This window comes from Xiphias gladius, chromosome 23 (assembly GCF_016859285.1).
Source record: "Xiphias gladius isolate SHS-SW01 ecotype Sanya breed wild chromosome 23, ASM1685928v1, whole genome shotgun sequence".
Taxonomy (NCBI): Eukaryota; Metazoa; Chordata; class Actinopteri; order Istiophoriformes; family Xiphiidae; genus Xiphias; species Xiphias gladius.
Window position 1 is genome coordinate 19,618,532 of NC_053422.1, and position 18,643 is coordinate 19,637,174.

Sequence of the window (18,643 nt, forward strand, 5' to 3'; positions counted from 1 at the left end):
GGAAAGATGTGAAGCAATCACAAAAACCCCCAACTGCCCCTTCTCAAAATTTATCAATGAAGTAAAAAAGTCATTCAGTGAAAATGGTCGGGTTTGTCCGGGAACGATGGGGGGTGAGTTTCAAAGGTTAAAAAGGGGAATAAGAAGTTGTTAAATTAAAATAACTAAGATTCAAGAGATACTGTAAATCAGGATGTTTTTTTGACTAATCAGTTTTACTCACCCTAGTGTGACTGTGTCACAAGAGCCCTTGTTGCTATATATAGATATTTATTTACATATTTAAAAGTCCACGATGTGAGCAGACTTGATAATTCTGGTAAAATCAGTTCCATAGAGTGACTATGTGCAGCATTTCAGTGTTTACATTACGGTCAGTGGCTCCTGCTCATGCCCCGCTGACAGAGAGCTGCGTTCCGATTGGTCCGCGGGGCTGTCAGTCATCGCTGTTTACATCAAACGTTGCGAGGTGGAATTTCCCAGGTTACAGCAGAGACCAGCAGACCACTTCCGCAATAGATGTCTGGGCAGAGAGACGAGAGGCCACTGCGAGCTGAAAGGTACCCAGCCAAAAAAAAAAAAAAAAAAACCCTCTTTGTTCTTTGGTTTATCGTTTAACTCCGCTTTCAGGCCGACTTACTGCATCGATAAAAGTATCTGTAATGGGTAAATAAGAGGGGCTGGCAGCTTCTGTCCCGCACTGTCATCTAGTGTTAGCTAGCCGACAGCTAACGAGGATGTTGCTAGCAATTTGCATGACAACAGCGAAAACTAATATTAGCTTTCTTCAGCCAATCAAGGTAGCTATCATAAAATAGATTATGGTGTATTTTACTCTTGTCTGTTGGGTAGATGTCTGTTAGCAGGATTCACGTAACATTTACTTTTCTTTCCTCTGCTTTTGTCTCCTCCCCCCTCCCCCCTCGGATATGAACGTTGTAGTTGTCATATTTAGCCTTAACAAACGTTAGCACATTGTTGCCCATATGTTTGTCTCTGGTAGGGTAGCACTGTGGTGATGTTGCTGCTTTTGTCCTCACAAAGCTGTCGGGAGTTATTTGTTTTCTTCACCAGGCGTCAACGGTATTTTACACTCGTAGAAGACTAGAAATTGTAAGCTGAGACAGAGCGGGTATAGCACATACAGTGGGATGTATGAGTAGGAGATATTTATTTCATCTGCAGCTAAGAGGTACCAGAAACACCATTTGCTATATTTCTATGTGGTTGTAATATTGCTACAGTATAAGTTGTGGTTCAAGGGGATTTCTAGTTTAGGATTGTGAGAACCAAGAGATAATGTTGAAGTTATTATTTCTTTATTCTGTACAGCCAATGCTTCTGTTCAGCTGTTGCCTCCCTCTGCATGAAGAATTGCGTATTGATTTGATGCTGGTTGCTGTTATACTGTACCCTATAATTTCAAATTGACTCTATGAGCTGTATGTTTTTAATCTTGGATCCAAATTTGACCGTTTGCAATGGAAAAATTTCTAACGTTGTTTCTATAGTTGCTTCTTTTATCACAAACGGTTGAAGACACAATCCTTAGTCCTCTGTGTTTAGAGACTTTAGTATCAGCACTTTTTGTTTACTGCAAAGCTCAGCTTCTCCTTATTTTTTCATGTGTTCTTTACTATTTTCTGCTGAGTAGTGTAACGTGTAATATGTTTTTTAATCAAGTTAAAAATAACAGTTTAGTGTCTCCTTTCCACAGTTCAGAGGACCATGTCTAGGAAGTGAGAGACGGCGATGGAAGGGAAAGGCCCGTACCGCATCTATGATCCAGGTGGGAGTGAGGTCAAGGCCAGAGAGGAGGCCGGAGGGGGAAGCAGCTATCGACAGCTACTGGAGGAGAACAGCATACTGAGGGAGCGGATGAAGGGACTTAAGAGCTTAGGTAGGTTCCTAAATACAGCATAGTTACCTCAAGGCTGTGGACAGAGGGTTTAATGCCAGCTGCTCTTTGGCGTTGCACATCTGTTGTGTGTCTTAACAACTGAAGATTTTGTTTTTCTAGATTGGCCATTAATTTCTTTATTGTACTTTGAAAAATCTATAACAAAACTGTGTTCACCCTGTGTTTTGTAGCAGCACTAAAAGAATTATTATTTAATATTAACTTATTGTACCCACAGAGACAGTGTATAACAGATCATATAACAGATTACATAACTGAATTTCTAGTCAAAATATACAAATGTGCGATGGAATGTCATGCAGCAAATGAGGTGGAATGTAGTAAAACCTGATCTTCATTGATTGGTAGTTTTTTGAAAAGCTTGCATGCCAATGACGTGAATGGGCTAATTGCTCCTCTTGTGACTCACAAGAGGAGTGCTACTTGCATGTAATTTCTCACTGAACTATCATATTCTATTTGATGACTGTTTGTGCCGATAGTTCGAGCCTTTGGTCTTTGTTTTAAAAAAAAAAAAAAAAAAAAGATGGTTTAAAGATAGTCAAAAGTTAGATCATGCAAAACTCAAGTCAAATGGTGCTTGACAGAGACAAGATCTCACTGAAACTTGCAGGTGATTTACTGGAAGAGTCTCAATCAGAGGCATCGAGGCTTCGGCAGCGAGTGGAGGAACTTGTGAGAGACAACGAAGCCCTCAAGTCCTCCAGCTTTGCTGCCAGTCTGTGTATGGGAGGGCCTGTTCAGACTGAGACACAATGTAGGTTTCACAGACTTGATGGTAATGATGAATTCAACTTTGCAGACATATTTTCATATTTGTGAATTATGATTCAGTGTTTTAACCATGTAACCTGTACTGCTATACTGAATTGGATTGAGCTTGGTATTGCTATGGCATATTGCAGGTAAACCCTGTTTACACCCCACTGCAGAGCAGAAGGAGGAGCAAACTAGCTCTCTAGGAAAGACCCTGCAGCCTGAGAAGCCAAGTGTAAGTAATTTGTACTGTGTGGGAGAGCTTTGGTTTAAGGCAGAAACAACTGTAAATAACACTAAATGCAGACCTCCAAGGGCTTAGAATTTGACATTTGGCAGCTCTCAACTGGATGTTTACTTTATTCTTGTAAGTTTACAGAAGCAGTTACTGTGTGGACACTGCATGTACAATGGTACTACCTACTTTTTGGTCTTTACAGGAGGCCTTATCAGAGTTTGAAGTTGTGAATATGGAGGGGAAGACTCAAGATGCCTTGACTGTACGTACCTGACATGTTGTGACATAAATTCAGATGAACAATTTTCCAGCTACCACAAGATTTCATAATTTTTGCAGTTCTTTTATTTTAACTGACAATTTAGCATGTTTAGAGTATCAATGCTCTTGGCGCAAACTCCCAGAAGTAATTATATTGTGTCATTTATTTGGGCTAGTTTCAACCTTTCCTCTTGATAGCCATTTCCTAAATATAAGGAACATATCCTTGGTGCAGTGACTCATCAGCAAACTCAATACTGGTAGCTCCAGCTTGAGTCAGCTAGGGGAAAGTCCAGGATTATTACTGATTAGAATTACACAACTGATTCATTCACACACTGCATCCTAGGGGATGTGTTAATAGGACACAATACCAGAATATTTCAGGCACACGTTGTCAAAACTAATGTTGTCACATCATTTGAAATTGTGTAGCCTAACTTGACACAGTTCCCATATATTTGGAACAGTATTACCACAACCTTTCTGTTTGAGATAACCATTATACTGTAGTCTGAGGGCTAAATTTAAATCCAATGGACAAACTGGTTTGACTTTTTCAGATAAATCAGCTGCTGCTTGTCATAGAAATAGTAACAGGATGACTCTTATAGCGTATGGCTCTTTCAGCTGTTCGCTGATTGAAGTACATAGGTAATTGTTAGCTCACCCTCTGAGTCAGCTTGAGAGGAAGGACTGACTGGTTACCTGTGTGGGTATCTCCAGGCCGGGTCAGTGGCAGGAGTAGTCCCCCTCCTGCCTCAGGAGAACATTGAGCTAGCGAGCCAGCTGAAGAGACTAGAGAGCTCCTTCAGCATATTCGCAGAGGAGTCCAACCCGAACCAGCTGTTAGCTCACCTTGGTCGCATGGCTGTGGAGTTTCACCATCTTTCCTCTAAGGTCCAAAAGAATGAGCAGAGGACCTCCCTCCTACAGGTATGCGACACAAACGATTGTGTGAAAAAAGTAAAAAAAATGCCAAAGCAACCATTTTGCCTTAGAATTAAGCTATTTCTTCAAGATGGCCCAAGAATTTTTTAATTAGCATAAAGTGGGGAAAATATGTACATACGATGATTTATCATGATAAATTTTAATTTATTTTAATATTAAATATATTAACTGTAAACCATTCACAGGCTGGTGTGCATTAGATTCTTCAGTGTAATTCTTCATGACATGCCAGAAGCAATAATTAAGTAGCTATAATTTACAATAAAATGTACCTTATCTCTGCTGCCTTGAAAAGACTTTTTGCGGCAGATGTTATTTGCAGGCTGTGGAGTGACGACAAAGTTCTTTGTTTGCAATCTAATGATATATGTAATAAGTTATATTCTTTTCTGGCAAGTGTTTTTTCACCACTGCGCTGTGTCTTATTCAGTAGTCCATGTGGGCTTGGCATTTGTATTCTGCATTTTGTGACACACACAGAAAGATCTACTAGTGCACAGCACTTGTCTTGATGACAAGTTAGCCAAACGTTTATTGAGGTTGGACTTGATATCAGAGACCTTTCCATTTTTGAACACATTGTAATTTAAACTTTATTAACTTTATTTTTTTTAGCGCTTTTTTAAAATAAAGTTCAGAAGTGCTTTACAATAAAAGCAGAGTGATCATGTAAAGTATTTGATATCAATTTTAAGGCCTATGAAGAGTAGGTTTTGAATTTGTAGCCATCAGTGCTTGGAACTTATCAAACATATTGCAGTTTGTATTTTAATATACAAAAGTAAAGCAGTGACAGTGGTCATATTCACATTTTTACAGGAGTTTTTTTTATTTTTCTTCCTTTTTTTTTTCTTTCTTTCCAAACCTCTCACATAAACTCAAGAAAATCATTGTTGTTAGTTTGTGGGATGAACATTTGAAGTATGGGACCATGTGTCAGAAATTTTGAGCCATAGAGGTGGGAAGTATTTCCTCTAGAATTCTGTTCATACACATGTACAGTATTCCAATATAAGTACCTTTTGTGTTTGTACCATTTGGTGGAAGGCAATTTCCTCAGGCTATGTGTGGACATACAGGAAAAAAAAGTTGATGTTATTATACAGAATGATGATATATATGGTGATAATTGTGTTTTTTTTTGTTTTATAGACTCTCTGTGAGCAGCTCAGACAGGAGAACAATGAGCTTAGAAAGAAAATGGAAGAGGACCATCATATCAGGAATCGAGACCTGGAACAGCTGAGGTAATGTTTAACCTTCTCTTTTCATTTGACTTGTTTTTGTGTTGCTTCTGCTAGGGCAGAATCTTTATTGTTAGTAAGTTCATAAAGAACTGATAGTGAGATGTGCAGTATATTCCCTACAAGTAACTAAAAAATACAGACACATCTTATTCTCATTATTCTGGTAGTCTTTTTTTTTTTTTTTTTAATTTAAACAGTAGGAGAATTTTGTTTCTCCTGATCTTTTGAATGTAGGATGAATCAGCCTCCCATTGCTATTTTGATGGCACCACCCTAAATTCTTTTTACTTTGTCATGGATGTTGATGAAGATGCTTTCACTTTTGATTAGAGGGATTACTCCAGGGCTGTCGGTGTCATTGCACCTAAGTGGGTAATGTAGGTTCCTCCCAAAGTACATCCTGAAGCTGTACCAAAACTTCCATCAAATTCTGGTAAGGGAAATTGTTCATGTACTATCATTTTCATTTTTCTTGCATATAGACAGGAGAACCAGAAACTTAAGGAGCTTGTCACAGGAGGAGCGGCAGCGGCGGCAGCAGCAGCACCATCAGCAGTATCTGCTGTACCCTCTGACACCGAAGCTCCAGAGGCCAAAGATGAGCCAGTGAAGGAGGAATCTGCTGCTGTACGACCTAAAATGGAGGCCACCACGCCGCAGAAGGTAGTTCAGATTACATATCAAATTATTTATTTCATTTTTGAACACACACGTCAAAACTTTGTTCCAACAAAGTACATTTACATACTCACATTTTTATTTTAAACTTTATTTTTCCTTTATAGAATTGCATTCAGCAATGGTTTTCTTGATGAATTTGTGACTTAAAACTTCCTTATTTGTAAGCTCTTTTTAAAAGTGGGTGTGCAATGGAGGAATGTTGTGGATTTAGGAATGTTTTGTTGTTGCCCCCAGAGTGGAAAAGCTGCAGAGAAAACCCCAACTAAACCTTGTGATGCTGAAGTGTATGAAAAGAAGATCAAGCTTTTGGAGAAGCAGAGAAAGGATGTGAGTCTTTTTTTTTTTTTTTTTTTTCATTTTTTTTTTTTTCACTAACTGCTCATCCTCTTTTGCCATAGGGGAAAGTCTCTGTGTATTTTGTTTCCAATATGTTAAGTGTCATTTGTTTCACTTTCTGGCGCTGCTTACAGGTACTGGAGGTGAACAAGCAGTGGGACATTCAGTGGAACTCCATGAAGTCACAGTTTGAACAGAAGGTACAGTAATGACTTTACAGCTTGTATGAAGGGTGTGGGAAGACCCAGAACTGTCCTAAACTGCTATAGAGCTGTTGAAGGAGAATGAATACCTAATTCTTTCTGAATTCCTTTGAAAAACATTTTCATTTTTATCATGTTAAAGGTCACCTAAAATCAAAACACATTTGATCCATTTTGTGAAATCTTGTCAGTTCAGTCCAATCCTCCAAGTATACTCATCTCTTTTTTTATGTTTTTTTTTTTTTTTTTTTTCTTTTCAAAAAATGTATACTTTGGCCTGTGCAGAGTTCAAAGACTTTTTCCACACGTCAGGGTTCTTTTATTCTGCATCTTCCATAAAAGTGTCCTTGCTCAATATAAATAATGTAAGTACTTGGAATAAACAGCCCTGTATCTGTTCCCTAGGTTCAAAATGAACTCTGTTCAACTGTGTCATCCACTGAACTCATTTCAAGTTTAGTAACTGTCCTCCTAACCTAAAGGCCAGATATTACTCTGAATATTTAGGTGTCACTTCAGTTCATGAATTACTATTGCTACTGTTATACTAGTAACACATTTTGAAATTGAAAACAGTTGAATTTAATTTTAGGTTTCTGTATTAACACTTTTCCTAAAAAAGGATAAATTACGCCATAAAATAGGTGAACATTACTTAAGACTATACAGTCAGAAAATGCCAAAGATAGTATTATCTTACTACCAGGATTTAAAATTATTAGTTGTAGCATTGTGACACCAATGGTCACATTTTAAAATTGTGTCAGTGGAATATTCTTAATAATTTTTTTCTAATGTTAATGTTGACAGCTTTTTTTAAGTAAGTGAAATGACAGATGGCGAGTATTTTGTAATTCATAAATATCTTTAAGGAACACAGGACACTTTTTTCCTGCATCAGTTTGTATTGAAGCAGATGTCTGTGTGTTTGTGTGTGTTTTTTCGTTTTTTTTTTTCTTTCTTTTTCTTTTCTATGTGCTTGTCCAGTGGAAAAGGTGCAATCTTGCAATAGTTCGCTATCTGAGCATACTTACCACAAGGCCTGTCACACTTCAGTAAGAATTCCCCTCACCTCTCTGGTACCCACTGACTTCCTGCTGTGGTGCAGTCAGAGGGCAGCAGACACACACAAATGTACACACTCTCACACTCTCATACTCACACACCTACACTTCTGCACATCCACAATAATGAACCAGCAACATTCACACTTTGTTGAGACAGGGACACCATGCAACCTAGGGTTTAAACCGCAGAACCCTAGATGTATCCATTTGCGTCACTAGGTTCGTTCATATTTTACACAAAAACAGAACTGCCTGTGTTTGCAAATACATCCTTGCTGCTTTGGCTTGGTTTATAATTTGATAACACACATTTCTAAGGCGGTATCTTAACACATACACCAGCTGATGTTTATTTTTACCAGAGGGTTGTTAATCACCGAATCACTTATTTTTTCTTTTGCTTTTTGCTTTGTGTTTGAGAATTATACCTTACACCTGTGATAAGTGGATTCAGTGAATACTGTCCATAACTAAATGGTTTACATTGTCCCTCAGATCACAGACCTCAGACAAAGGCTGGCTGAGTCCCAGAAAACCGTGCTTGAGCTGGAAGCAGAGCGAGAGCAGAGGCAGCGCGACTACGACAAGAAGCTGCTGCTGGCCAAGTCCAAGATTGAAAATGTACAGGTGCGAATACATGGACACAAAGCATAGGTGAAATACAGTAGGTGTAAACATTTCAAGGCCAGGAAAAACCGAAAAAAAATTTGCAGAATACCTTAAGAAAGGTGTTGTCAATGTTTTTGGGTGTGTTTCAGGGGGAAAAGGAGTGTCTCAACTCTGAGACCACTGAACTGAAGCAGAAAATTCGCTACCTGCAGGATCAGCTGCTGCCCCTGAGCAAACAGAGAGAGTACCAGGAGAAGGAGATCCAACGCCTAAACAGGGTGAGTGTGGAAGAGAAGCAAAAAGAGAGTGATGATGGACGGAGACATTTCTTTCTGTGTAATACTTGATCTGTCTCACATCAGGCTTTAGAAGAAGCCTTAAACCTGCACTCCCCTTCATCCTCTCAACAACCACCTGGCCAGGGTAACTTTGCAGATGCAGCCAATAACCTGAAGAAACAGGAACTGCTCACTCAAATTGCTGTACTCAAAGAACAGGTCAGACATACAACAAATCATTCACACACACATAGTTCTACTGCAATTATTCATACATTTCCTCAGCTGCTTTTAATCACCGTTTTGTACTTCAGGTGAAGATCTTTGAAGAAGACTTCAGGAAAGAGAGGAGTGACAGAGAGCGAATGAATGAAGAAAAAGAGGACTTGAGGCGGCAAGTTGAGAGACTTCAGGGTCAGATTACTAATTTGACCAATCAGGTAAAATATGTGTTTACAGTGTATTCTCCTGTGTGTGGCATGATCAGGAAAGATTTAGTAGTTAGTTTAGTTTCTTGCATTGAATAACTTTTATAACTGAACTGCTTTCTAATGTGGGGTTTGTATTGGTTTCTTCTATTGTGTGTTGTTTGTTTAGCTTCATCAGGCACAGAACGAGTGTCAGAGAGAACGTACAGAAAGATGTAAGCTGGAGAGACTGCAGATGCATCACAAACAGGTACTGGCTGCCGCTCAGGTCTGAGCCTGGTAGTATTGCAGACGTATAGAAACGGTGAAGGAAAGGTTGCTGGCAGTTTGCATAGGTGGTTTGTTTTTTTTTTTTTTTTTTTTTTCGCACATTTTTTCACATTTCCAGCTCTTCAAGCTATTTTTTCTTTTTTTCTTTGCCTTTTTTTGCTGCCTATGCAGTAGTTCAAAAGAGTTGGTAAACATTGCCCAGAGCCCCTTTTGACAGAATGCAGATGCTGACTAGAATACTTTAATAAGTTTTTTAAGTGAACAAAAACCAGTACTCCACAGACCAGCCCTCCCAGCAGCTAGCATTGTTGTCAGTGCATTGGGATCGGCACATTTACATCTACACTGGGACTGGCTGGCAGGCGGCGGCAGAGGAGGCAGTCAGCAGCATGCAGGCCCACAGCAGCAGCCCCCGCTGTCGCGCTAGCGCAGCTGCTGCACTGATTGGGGATCACGTGTGGGGTGTGGATCCTTGAGGCAGCAGGCGCAGGCAATCCAGACCAGAGCCCCCCTCACACCCTCAGTCCCCCGCTGGCTGAGCCCCCCCCCCCTGTGGTCCCTTGTGCAGTGTGGGTGGGGGGAGGGGGGGGGGGAGGCCAGCCCCCCCCCCCCCCCCCGGATGCCAGCGCGCGCCAGGCGCCGCAGCCGCAGCCGCAGCCGCAGCCGCAGCACCGCCCCCTGTGCGAGACTTCCAGCCTGTTACCCCGGTAAGGGTCCTCTAAGGCCCCTCTGTCTCTGTCTCTGGAGTGACTGGTTCACTGAGGAAACAAGGCCCTTTTTTTTCTCTTACTCCCCTTATCTGTTGAGAGGAACAAGCAGAAGTAGTTAGGTCTAAAAGAGGCTCAGCCTAGCCACGCTTACATTCAATACAATTGTTAGGCTACAGCAGAGTTAAGGGCTTCTGGTTATGATGAATGAGGATATTTAAAGGTTTCAACTAAGGTGGTGCTTTCTCTTTGGTCAGGGTTTTCCTTGGCAGTCATCATTCCCACAGCCCAGAGGGGCCAGAGCAGTTGGAGAAAGTTCAAGACCACCACCAGAGAATGCAGGTACTTTACAGCAACCCAAGTACAATATTTAATTCTTATACTTTGTTATAAATGACATTTTTGTACACAATGTTATTAGTCAAAGGATAAAGCTGGTGTTACTATAATTAACCTTATTGTCAACAAAATTCTGTGAAAAGACCAAAACCAACAATGTATTCATAGTTGTAGTCTGTCTCTCGATCCTTTTTTTATTACCTTACCCTGTATATGGCTCTCAGCCCTAAGCCCATTTCCTCATACTGAAGATGTAAATCTTTAAAAATGAGTCACAAATGTATAGTAAGATTTTAAAAAGGCCTAAATAATTTCATAAAACAGCTGGACACTGTAGTTTTTAGCAAATTCTACTCAAACGGGAGTAAACACTGCACATAGGTTGGGGACTATTTTCAGCTGTGGATGAATACCCGCTAGTCTGAATTCATGGCATTATGACAGTGTTTATGGGACTGAGTTAAAATAAACAACATTCCTCATAATGAATTTATGTCACTCAGTACAATGATGAGGCCCATTTATGTGGTTTTTTTAGCAGTTTTATGACGACAATGGAGGTCAGTGGCACAAACAAATAAACTTAATCAGGCTTTGTCTACACAGACAATACTTGTTAGGGGATCAATTGTTTGTTTGTTTTGGTCTTTTCAAGGGATTTGCTGACAGTAAAAAAAAAAACAAACAAAATATTGGCAGCATCCTTTTATGCAAAGCATCAGTCTCCCGGGCTTTTTGTGTATTTTTTACTCATTAAAATACACCACAAAATGGCCGCTTCTGCTGTATTTAATTTAAAAAGTGTAGAGCAGCAAAGTTTGCGACTGTGCTGGTAGTAGAGTCTTTTTCCTTTTGTGTATCTGTAGATCAGTCAGCAGCAGGAGCTGCAGCTGCAGCAGCAGGATTTGGAAAAAGGGATCGACAGACCATTGACCCTGGAAAGCACTAAAGCATCACCGTACCCACCTGATGGAGTCTGGGTAGTAGCATGAAATCAGTTTGTTTTTGAGTTGACAAGGTGTGATTTGATCTATAATTTTCCTACTGAACTGTAGATATCCTATTGTAATGTTGTTTATACTTGCGTTTTATAAGGCTATTTGTGAAACACTTCGCTATTCTGAATATATACATAAAATATTATTATTATTATTATTGTTATTTTTTTTAAAATCAGGAACTGAAGTCATTTGTTTAATAGGTTAGAATAATTAACAGTTTTTTGTTTTGTTTTTTTTCCCAGAAAATATACCTATGTGATGGTCTGCAAATATGTAACAACTTGACACTTAGTTTGTTACTTGTAGGGTTACAGGAAGCCATTCCCCAATATGACTAAAACTACATATACTCATTCCAACAATGAATGATTATATAGGTACATTGAATCATAGAATTTACAATGTGAATGTTGATTGATTTATGAGGATTTCTTCAGTACCATCGATGTTACAGAACTGTCCCATATGTGTAACTGTTCAAAAGTGGTTGTTGAAATACAAAAATTTTGGGAAATGAATTTTGATGGTATCATACCAAAAACATGATTGTGATTATTGATAATTTATTTATAACCTGCTGTTTTGATAGTTGCATTGACTAAGTGTAAATCATTGTCTTTAGTAATGCTGTTCTTTCTATGTTGTTAGTGTAATCCCAATATATTGTAGCTATTGACATTGTATGTTTGTATCAGACACAGTACACAATGCACAATACATACACAACCTTTTTTTCCCCATGATGATGGACCTAATCTCATTAAACACAACACTTGTACTTGACCACAACTGATTGGATCACTCATTCCGATATTCATACTCATCTCGCTGCATCCTGTACTATTAACCCCAACCCAACATACAGTATCTAGGGTAAAAGCACTAAAACCTTTAGTCAGCAGCGATGAGCACCCTCCTCTTCATCCTCAAATACCTGATATTTCATATTACCTGAATGAGTAGTAGAACTGAAACGTTCAAATTCTCCTCAAACAGCAGAAAGGGGAAGAGTTTCATCAGTACTTTGAGGTCCTAGATCCAGTGTTACAGCAGTGCAGCCGCTCCTCAGAGGACTACCTCTGCCAGCATGTCTGGCTTTGCTCTCTGTCAGGAGAGAGAGTCAAGAGCCCTGATAGCAGACACAGGATCCACACCTCGAGATGTTGTGTGTGTGTTACTATTTTAAACCTAGATCTAATCTCAAATCAAGTTTTAACTGAATACCCATTAAGATTTCCTGAGTAAAGTCAATATCAGGTAGTCAGATGAAGGGCTTCAGAATGTGTGCACATTAATTTGAAAAAGGCTCCATTTTATCAAACAAGTTACAGAGTTACAGGGAACAGAATCCTGATGAGTGACAGCTGAAATGAGACATTTGCAGAATTGCACTTTGAAAGGTATGCTGTAATTACTGGCAGTTGTATTTTCTTGGTTTGTAGCCCCCCCCCCCTTTTTTTTTTTTTTTTTTTTTTTTGCTGTAGGCAAAAGCACATGTGAGACTTTTTGTATTTGACTTGCTTAATAAATCTATTCTAAGTGTCTAATAGTATCTTACACTGCTTATGTTCATATTTTGTCCATTATTTATTACAGGTTAGAAATATCAGGGAGCCACAAATTTGCTATATCACCTTCACCTCTCCGTGACATAACACCCACAGTATAACACTTGTTTCTCGTAAAGGAAGGTCTGCACGTCAGTTTGTTGTTCTCCAGGATTTATTGAAAGAAAGTAATCAGTATTTACGCTGTAATGGCTAACAGGTCCTGGGCAGGGAAGATGACATGATGCCGTGGGATTGCAGGGCAGCCTGAATGCACTGAAGAGCTGGCCTGAGCCCCAGACTCTGAGGAGGCACCACAGAGATCCTGTTTTCAAGCCTCCTCTTCATTCTACATGCCATCTTCAGGTATCAGAAACTGTTAACATTACTCTTTTACATTCTGCCTATGCTCTACTTATCCTGTATATGTCATTACAGTTACTTCATTAGATGGACAATCCTCTATGATGGATCTGATATCTAATTAAAAAAATCCTGGGTGTAGCGTTGGAGCAGGTACCTATGAATTTCAACTCGGACCAAAGAAATGTTGACACTCGGGTGCCACCTCATCACGGGCTTCCCGTCTGGCCCCACCAGAAACTTCTCAAAGTTCCACTTAATGTCGCTGATCTTCAAAGGCTCCCAGAACAACCTCTTATCAGTGTTACCAAAGTTGTCTCCAACTGGAGGGCAGGATTTCTGTATGGCAGAAAGCACATGACTATAATGAGAGCAACAAAGTCCCAGTGCACAGTCAAGTGAATAATCTCCACCCGATAGATCTGTATGGGCAAAGACTTTGATTTTCACAACATCTACTTTGTTTTGTAAATTGATCATTTACACGAAGGTAAAATGACGTACTGTTCATCCAGTACAACCAGCAAACCTAGTGAGACTTTTTCAGTGGATCAGAAACATTCAGAGTCCATAAGGCATTAATAGCCATCTATACAGTATTTGGGAAATACCTCATGCTGGCTTCGGCGGTGTGTGTGCTTCTGCGCCAGGTTTGAACAGATCTTAGCACTATTCAGTTTGACTTATCAGGTCAAAAGTTACAGTAGTTTCTTTCACGCATGCACTGTTTAAAAACTCTCAAACAGCACCCAGCCTAAGGTGACAGATGCTGGAAAAAATGAGATTGATGTTTGACCAAAGAGTCTGCGCACAGCTGGAGGACACCTTTAGTTAAAACACCGGTTACCTCACAGGCTCCCTCTATTGAGATACAGTATGAATTTAAATATTTAGATGACGTACTTTGCTATTAGACCAGAACTCACCTTAAGGAAAGTGAAAATCTCTTGCTCGTCTTTTCCATTCACATCACCTTTCTCAAACAGCAGGAAGTTTGGAACAAATCCATTACCTGGTCTGACATGCCTGGAATCCAGAAAGAGGGCAGCTTATCAGCGGGCGTGCCTCTGAGCTCTTTGTGCCTTGGCAGCTACCCTAAATTCACTACAAGCTGAGCAAAACCACACAGTGTATTACAGAGGCTTTGCTAGGGATAGAAGATGACTGATGGAACCTCAGACATAGTGTAAATCCTGTGTGTGTGAGAGGCCACTAATAGAAACCAAACTCCTTGCCAAGGGATGTTTTCCCTGGTTAAATGAAGCTTTGTTGATTGACAGAAGGTTTACCAATATTGTAAATTTCTCTCTAAATTCCCCTATGAAGGTTCTTAGTTTACAACACATTACAATATGTACTGACATTTAGGGGATTCTCCTGTTTCACATCTAGTATAGGCTTCCAGCAGAAGACACTTTCAAGTTCCCGAAAAGCTGATGTTTGGTGAAAGATTTTTTTTTTTTTTTTTACTGATAGCAATTATATAGTACATAGTTTTGACCTCACTGTCACGCCTTCGCTGTTGTCTTACAGTGTTTTCATTGTGGCTGACCTAAAAATAGACCAGCACTGAACAAGAGAGATTTCTCACTTTAAAGCTGGCAGGATTTCATGTTTTTGCCCTGGTTCCTGTTTCCCAAATTGGTTGCAGGGAAAGCCAAGTATGGTGAGCCCAAGGGGTTTCATGTCCTCATGTAGTGCATTCAGTTCTGATAAGAGAAAAGGAGAAGTTAAGTGTCTTCAGGTGGAGAAGCACCTTTTTAAAAAAAACAAAACAAAATAAAACACAATAATGATGCCCGTGCTGCTGTTTCTTACCCGCATACTGAAAGGTGTACCCTCAGTATGTAGCCACGTTGACGATGAGGACACTCTTGCCTGCGTATTCACTCAAGTTGACGGTGCGACTCCCGTTCAGTGTCTTTGCGCGGTATGTGTAAATAGTGCCATCTGTAGATGAGTCACACCGCTGGGGGTACAGACACAGGTCAAATCAGGTTATATTGGTTTTAACTGATAAACAGGAAACACAGTTACCTGCTACTTTTTTAGTGTAGTATTTTTATTTTTCTAGATACATATGTGTACAAAACAAATACCTTCCGTAACGACTTATCATGCAGGACATTATGTCCATTATTTGCTTTTAGATGATCTGTACACGAGTGTCTGCAACACAAACGTTATCGCCAGTGGTAGGCCTTGACATGGCTTTGACTACTCTCGCTTCATACAAATGTTTGATTATGGGTGGTGTGTTTGCAACAGTTCAGTCACCCAATCTTTTTAATGATTTGTTTCATGAGTCATTTCTTGTAAATGGTTTCAAAAACGAAACAAAAAAAACTTAAAAAAAAACACAAAAAAAAACATTGCTGCCTAACAAACGTTAAGCACAAACGTGTCTGTTGTTTGTATGTGCTGTAATGTATAAATGAATGAAAGTAATGATAACAAAATAACATTGGCTTTTTGAATCATAGTTCTGTGACAAAGAAGTTGGTGGGTAATATAACAAAAACTCATGATATGTATATGAGATCATGAAGCCTCTCACATGAAAAGGTTTGCTACCTTTATTTGTCTCACGCGAAGGCAAATTATATATGTTTTTGTTTTGGACTGTTAGTTGGACAAAACAGGACTTCTGAATGCGTCATTTTCGGCTCTGAGACATTTTACACGATTAATTGGGAAAATAATCTGCAGATTACATTGATATGGAAAATAGTTTGCGGTTGCAGCTCTACACGAGTCTATTATATTTAATTTGAGGAAGTGTGGCAATCGAGATAATATCCCTGCTGAAGGAAAGCTTAGTATCCAGTTTTTCCTGAAAGAAAACACAATTTTGGTGTGCTGGGAAACGCTGACAGGGCCCTGAAGGTCAACCAGACCATTTATCTGCTGTTTCTACAGTCTGTCCTGTTTTTTTAAGAGCAAACATCGGGAAATTTCTTTCTAACCAAATGGATCCCAAAAAGCTTTACTTGACTATCAGGACTTCTTGATACACAAGTTTGCAAGCATGTCAATCACAGGGCATTAGAGACCGATATTGCATAACGACTGTTGTAGCTGATACACTTACTGCAGGATTTGGGTTTAAGTTTAAGCAACCATAGATATGGATCAGCTACTTATTAACCTTTTTTTTTGTTGTTGGTGAGAATGTCTATTCACATAATGTCAACAATACATGTAAAAGGATCTAAACTATGAAGAAACGTAATCACGGACAAGAAGGGCATATGTTGTATTGGATGTAACTTTCATGAAGTTCAAAATTACAGGTGTTAATCATACATCATTTCGTGCACGTGAGCTTCATCACCTCCTTATGGAGTGAGAGAATACGGTTAAATACCGATCATCGGCACCTGTCCGCTATGAGAGAGGTCTGTAACGAGCCCTGTGGCAAGTGGAGAAACAGGAGCACAGGGGGGCACATACGGCAGGTGCTGACCGGATTTCCAGGCGCTTTTGGCAAAGAAAGAACGAGCTAAATGATCCGGACTGTCAAGAGGAACAGTCTCGAATATCATGACAGCATGTCAAGCGCGGACAAAGTGCACCCGGAAAAATGAGCTGGCAGAGGTAAAAACTGACCAGCAGGGGTTATGACAGGGGCTATAACTGGCAAAACAACTCTTAACTATACGTATAGGCCTGGATTAAATTTACACACACACGCTATCACCCACTTTTGCAGCTATGCAACGTAGTGATTTTGTTGCTGCGTTGATTGCGTACATTATTTTGTCTTCTCTTTTTTTTTTTTAACATTTAAGTTGAATTATGACTGAAATAAAAACCTGCAGACGGGCTAGTTGCACCTCCCGCTGTTTTGAAGTTACAATCTTCACATCTCCCCACAAATGCCCCCTTTCTCCTGCTGCGCTTTCTCTGAGCTCAACGGCCGCGAACGGGGCATTACCGGCGACTACGGCGGTGTGATCGGACCCCAGGTCGTCGCCCGCGGTTTTTTTTTTTTTTCCCCCCCTCGGTCTGCGTTCATCACCGCGGACGTGTCGCGTGTGCGTGACAACGGGTACCTGTGTGAACGCGTCTTCGGCGGCGCAGGGTCGGAGCAGGCCGAGCAGCAGCAGCAGCAGCGGTACGAAGGGCCACATCGCGCCGTCTCTCCCCGACGCGGCGTTCGCTCCCTGTGGACGTCGGTCCGCTTCTCCCACGGGATAAATGAACTCCTCTGGCAGGGGGGGGGGGGAGCCCCACAGCTGGCTGAGATGACGCCCTCTGGTGACGTGAGCCGCGTCCGCAATGGGTCTAAACGAATGAACGAATGAATCAGTAAATGAATGAATGAATGAATCAGTAAATGAATGAACGAATGAATCAGTAAATGAATGAATGAATGAATCAGTAAATGAATGAACGAATGAATCAGTAAATGAATGAATGAATGAATCAGTAAATGAATGAACGAATGAATCAGTAAATGAATGAATGAATGAATCAGTAAATGAATGAACGAATGAATCAGTAAATGAATGAATGGATGAATCAATAAATGAATGAATGAATGAATGAATGAATGAATGAATGAATACAGAGTTAGTCGGTATTAAATGGATGGAAAGCCAGATAGTTATGACTTTTCTTCTAGTATCACAGCAATCACGTAAGGACCAACCAGCGTTTGAACGAGCTTTTTAGGAGCCAATTGATAATACTTTTATTTAGTAATGATTATTTAATTAGAAATAACAAAATAGTATTGCTCCCTAACATTCCCTTTTCCTAATTAAGACAATCTGCCAGAAATCAAGGAAACGCACTTGACTAGGTCTCTGTGTGTGTCTGTCACTCTGAGCGTGCCTGGTGCTTAACCTACTGTGAACATTCATAAACAGCAATGGGGGGGCACAGAGGGACATAGCCCGACCTATAAAAATAATAAAAATAATAAATGAAAGATTCTGTTTGAGTGACAAGTTGAGCCGGACAGAACTGTAATGTATGCAAGATGATGTGCGTCACCTTTCCCTGAAAAGAGGAGAAGTACTGTCAGTGTAATTTATTTTTCACGGATCATCTCACCTCTCTGGGATCCGCTGTTGCCATGGTGAGTTGGTACTTGGCCATCTGCCCTCCGGGTGGCTGACCGGCCTCTTTCCAGCCCCTGTTACAGCACCTCATTGACTATATTTTACAGTGTTCCGATCTGTGTTGTCCCACAAGGCTACAGGCCGCGAAAATGAGAAATGAAAAAAAGATTGTGTTGATATGCCGGGCTGTGAAGGCAAACAAAATGTTTTTACTTTGAACTTATTTGAAATTTATTGAATTTATTCCCATATTCTTCTGAGACAGTTTGAAAATGTACTTTTATCTTAGCTTCCCCAGCTGATTTAATGCATGTTATGTGATGGGCTGACTGGTAATAACCCCTGGATTGCAGGAACTGGTTCACATG

The 18,643-nt window shown here is 40.1% G+C and overlaps 2 protein-coding genes across 4 annotated transcripts; one reads left to right on the top strand and one right to left on the bottom strand.

The window, feature by feature from the left end:
* Window positions 1-459: 459 nt before the first annotated feature.
* On the top strand, window positions 460-12,744 carry tnip1 (TNFAIP3 interacting protein 1). Of its 3 annotated transcripts, none has more exons than XM_040119543.1 (17): window positions 460-560; window positions 1,718-1,900; window positions 2,535-2,699; window positions 2,827-2,912; window positions 3,118-3,177; window positions 3,903-4,112; window positions 5,283-5,377; window positions 5,860-6,040; window positions 6,293-6,385; window positions 6,529-6,594; window positions 8,160-8,291; window positions 8,423-8,551; window positions 8,636-8,770; window positions 8,866-8,991; window positions 9,149-9,229; window positions 10,214-10,298; window positions 11,162-12,744. In XM_040119543.1, exons 2-17 carry the CDS (start codon window positions 1,753-1,755, stop codon window positions 11,242-11,244), a joined length of 1,875 nt encoding a protein of 624 aa, XP_039975477.1. In that variant the 5' UTR covers window positions 460-560; window positions 1,718-1,752; the 3' UTR covers window positions 11,245-12,744. The 3 variants fall into 3 exon arrangements, with proteins under 3 accessions (XP_039975477.1, XP_039975479.1, XP_039975478.1); XM_040119545.1 differs by having other exon boundaries at window positions 2,535-2,678; XM_040119544.1 differs by lacking the exon at window positions 460-560 and adding an exon at window positions 953-1,192.
* Window positions 12,745-13,000: 256 nt separating this feature from the next.
* On the bottom strand, window positions 13,001-17,402 carry gpx3 (glutathione peroxidase 3). The gene is made up of 5 exons (XM_040119546.1): window positions 17,262-17,402; window positions 15,025-15,175; window positions 14,798-14,915; window positions 14,133-14,232; window positions 13,001-13,545 (listed from the first exon to the last, which is right to left on the bottom strand). Exons 1-5 carry the CDS (start codon window positions 17,337-17,339, stop codon window positions 13,324-13,326), a joined length of 669 nt encoding a protein of 222 aa, XP_039975480.1. The 5' UTR covers window positions 17,340-17,402; the 3' UTR covers window positions 13,001-13,323.
* Window positions 17,403-18,643: the final 1,241 nt, after the last annotated feature.

Bases quoted from the DNA above. Each gene is read 5' to 3' on its own strand.
- tnip1 (XM_040119543.1), top strand. From the start codon at position 1,753: ATGGAAGGGAAAGGCCCGTACCGCATCTATGATCCAGGTGGGAGTGAG. The intron at 5,378-5,859 runs GTAATGTTTAAC...TCTTGCATATAG, and splicing joins CGAGACCTGGAACAGCTGAG to ACAGGAGAACCAGAAACTTA. The intron at 9,230-10,213 runs GTACTGGCTGCC...CTCTTTGGTCAG, and splicing joins TGCAGATGCATCACAAACAG to GGTTTTCCTTGGCAGTCATC.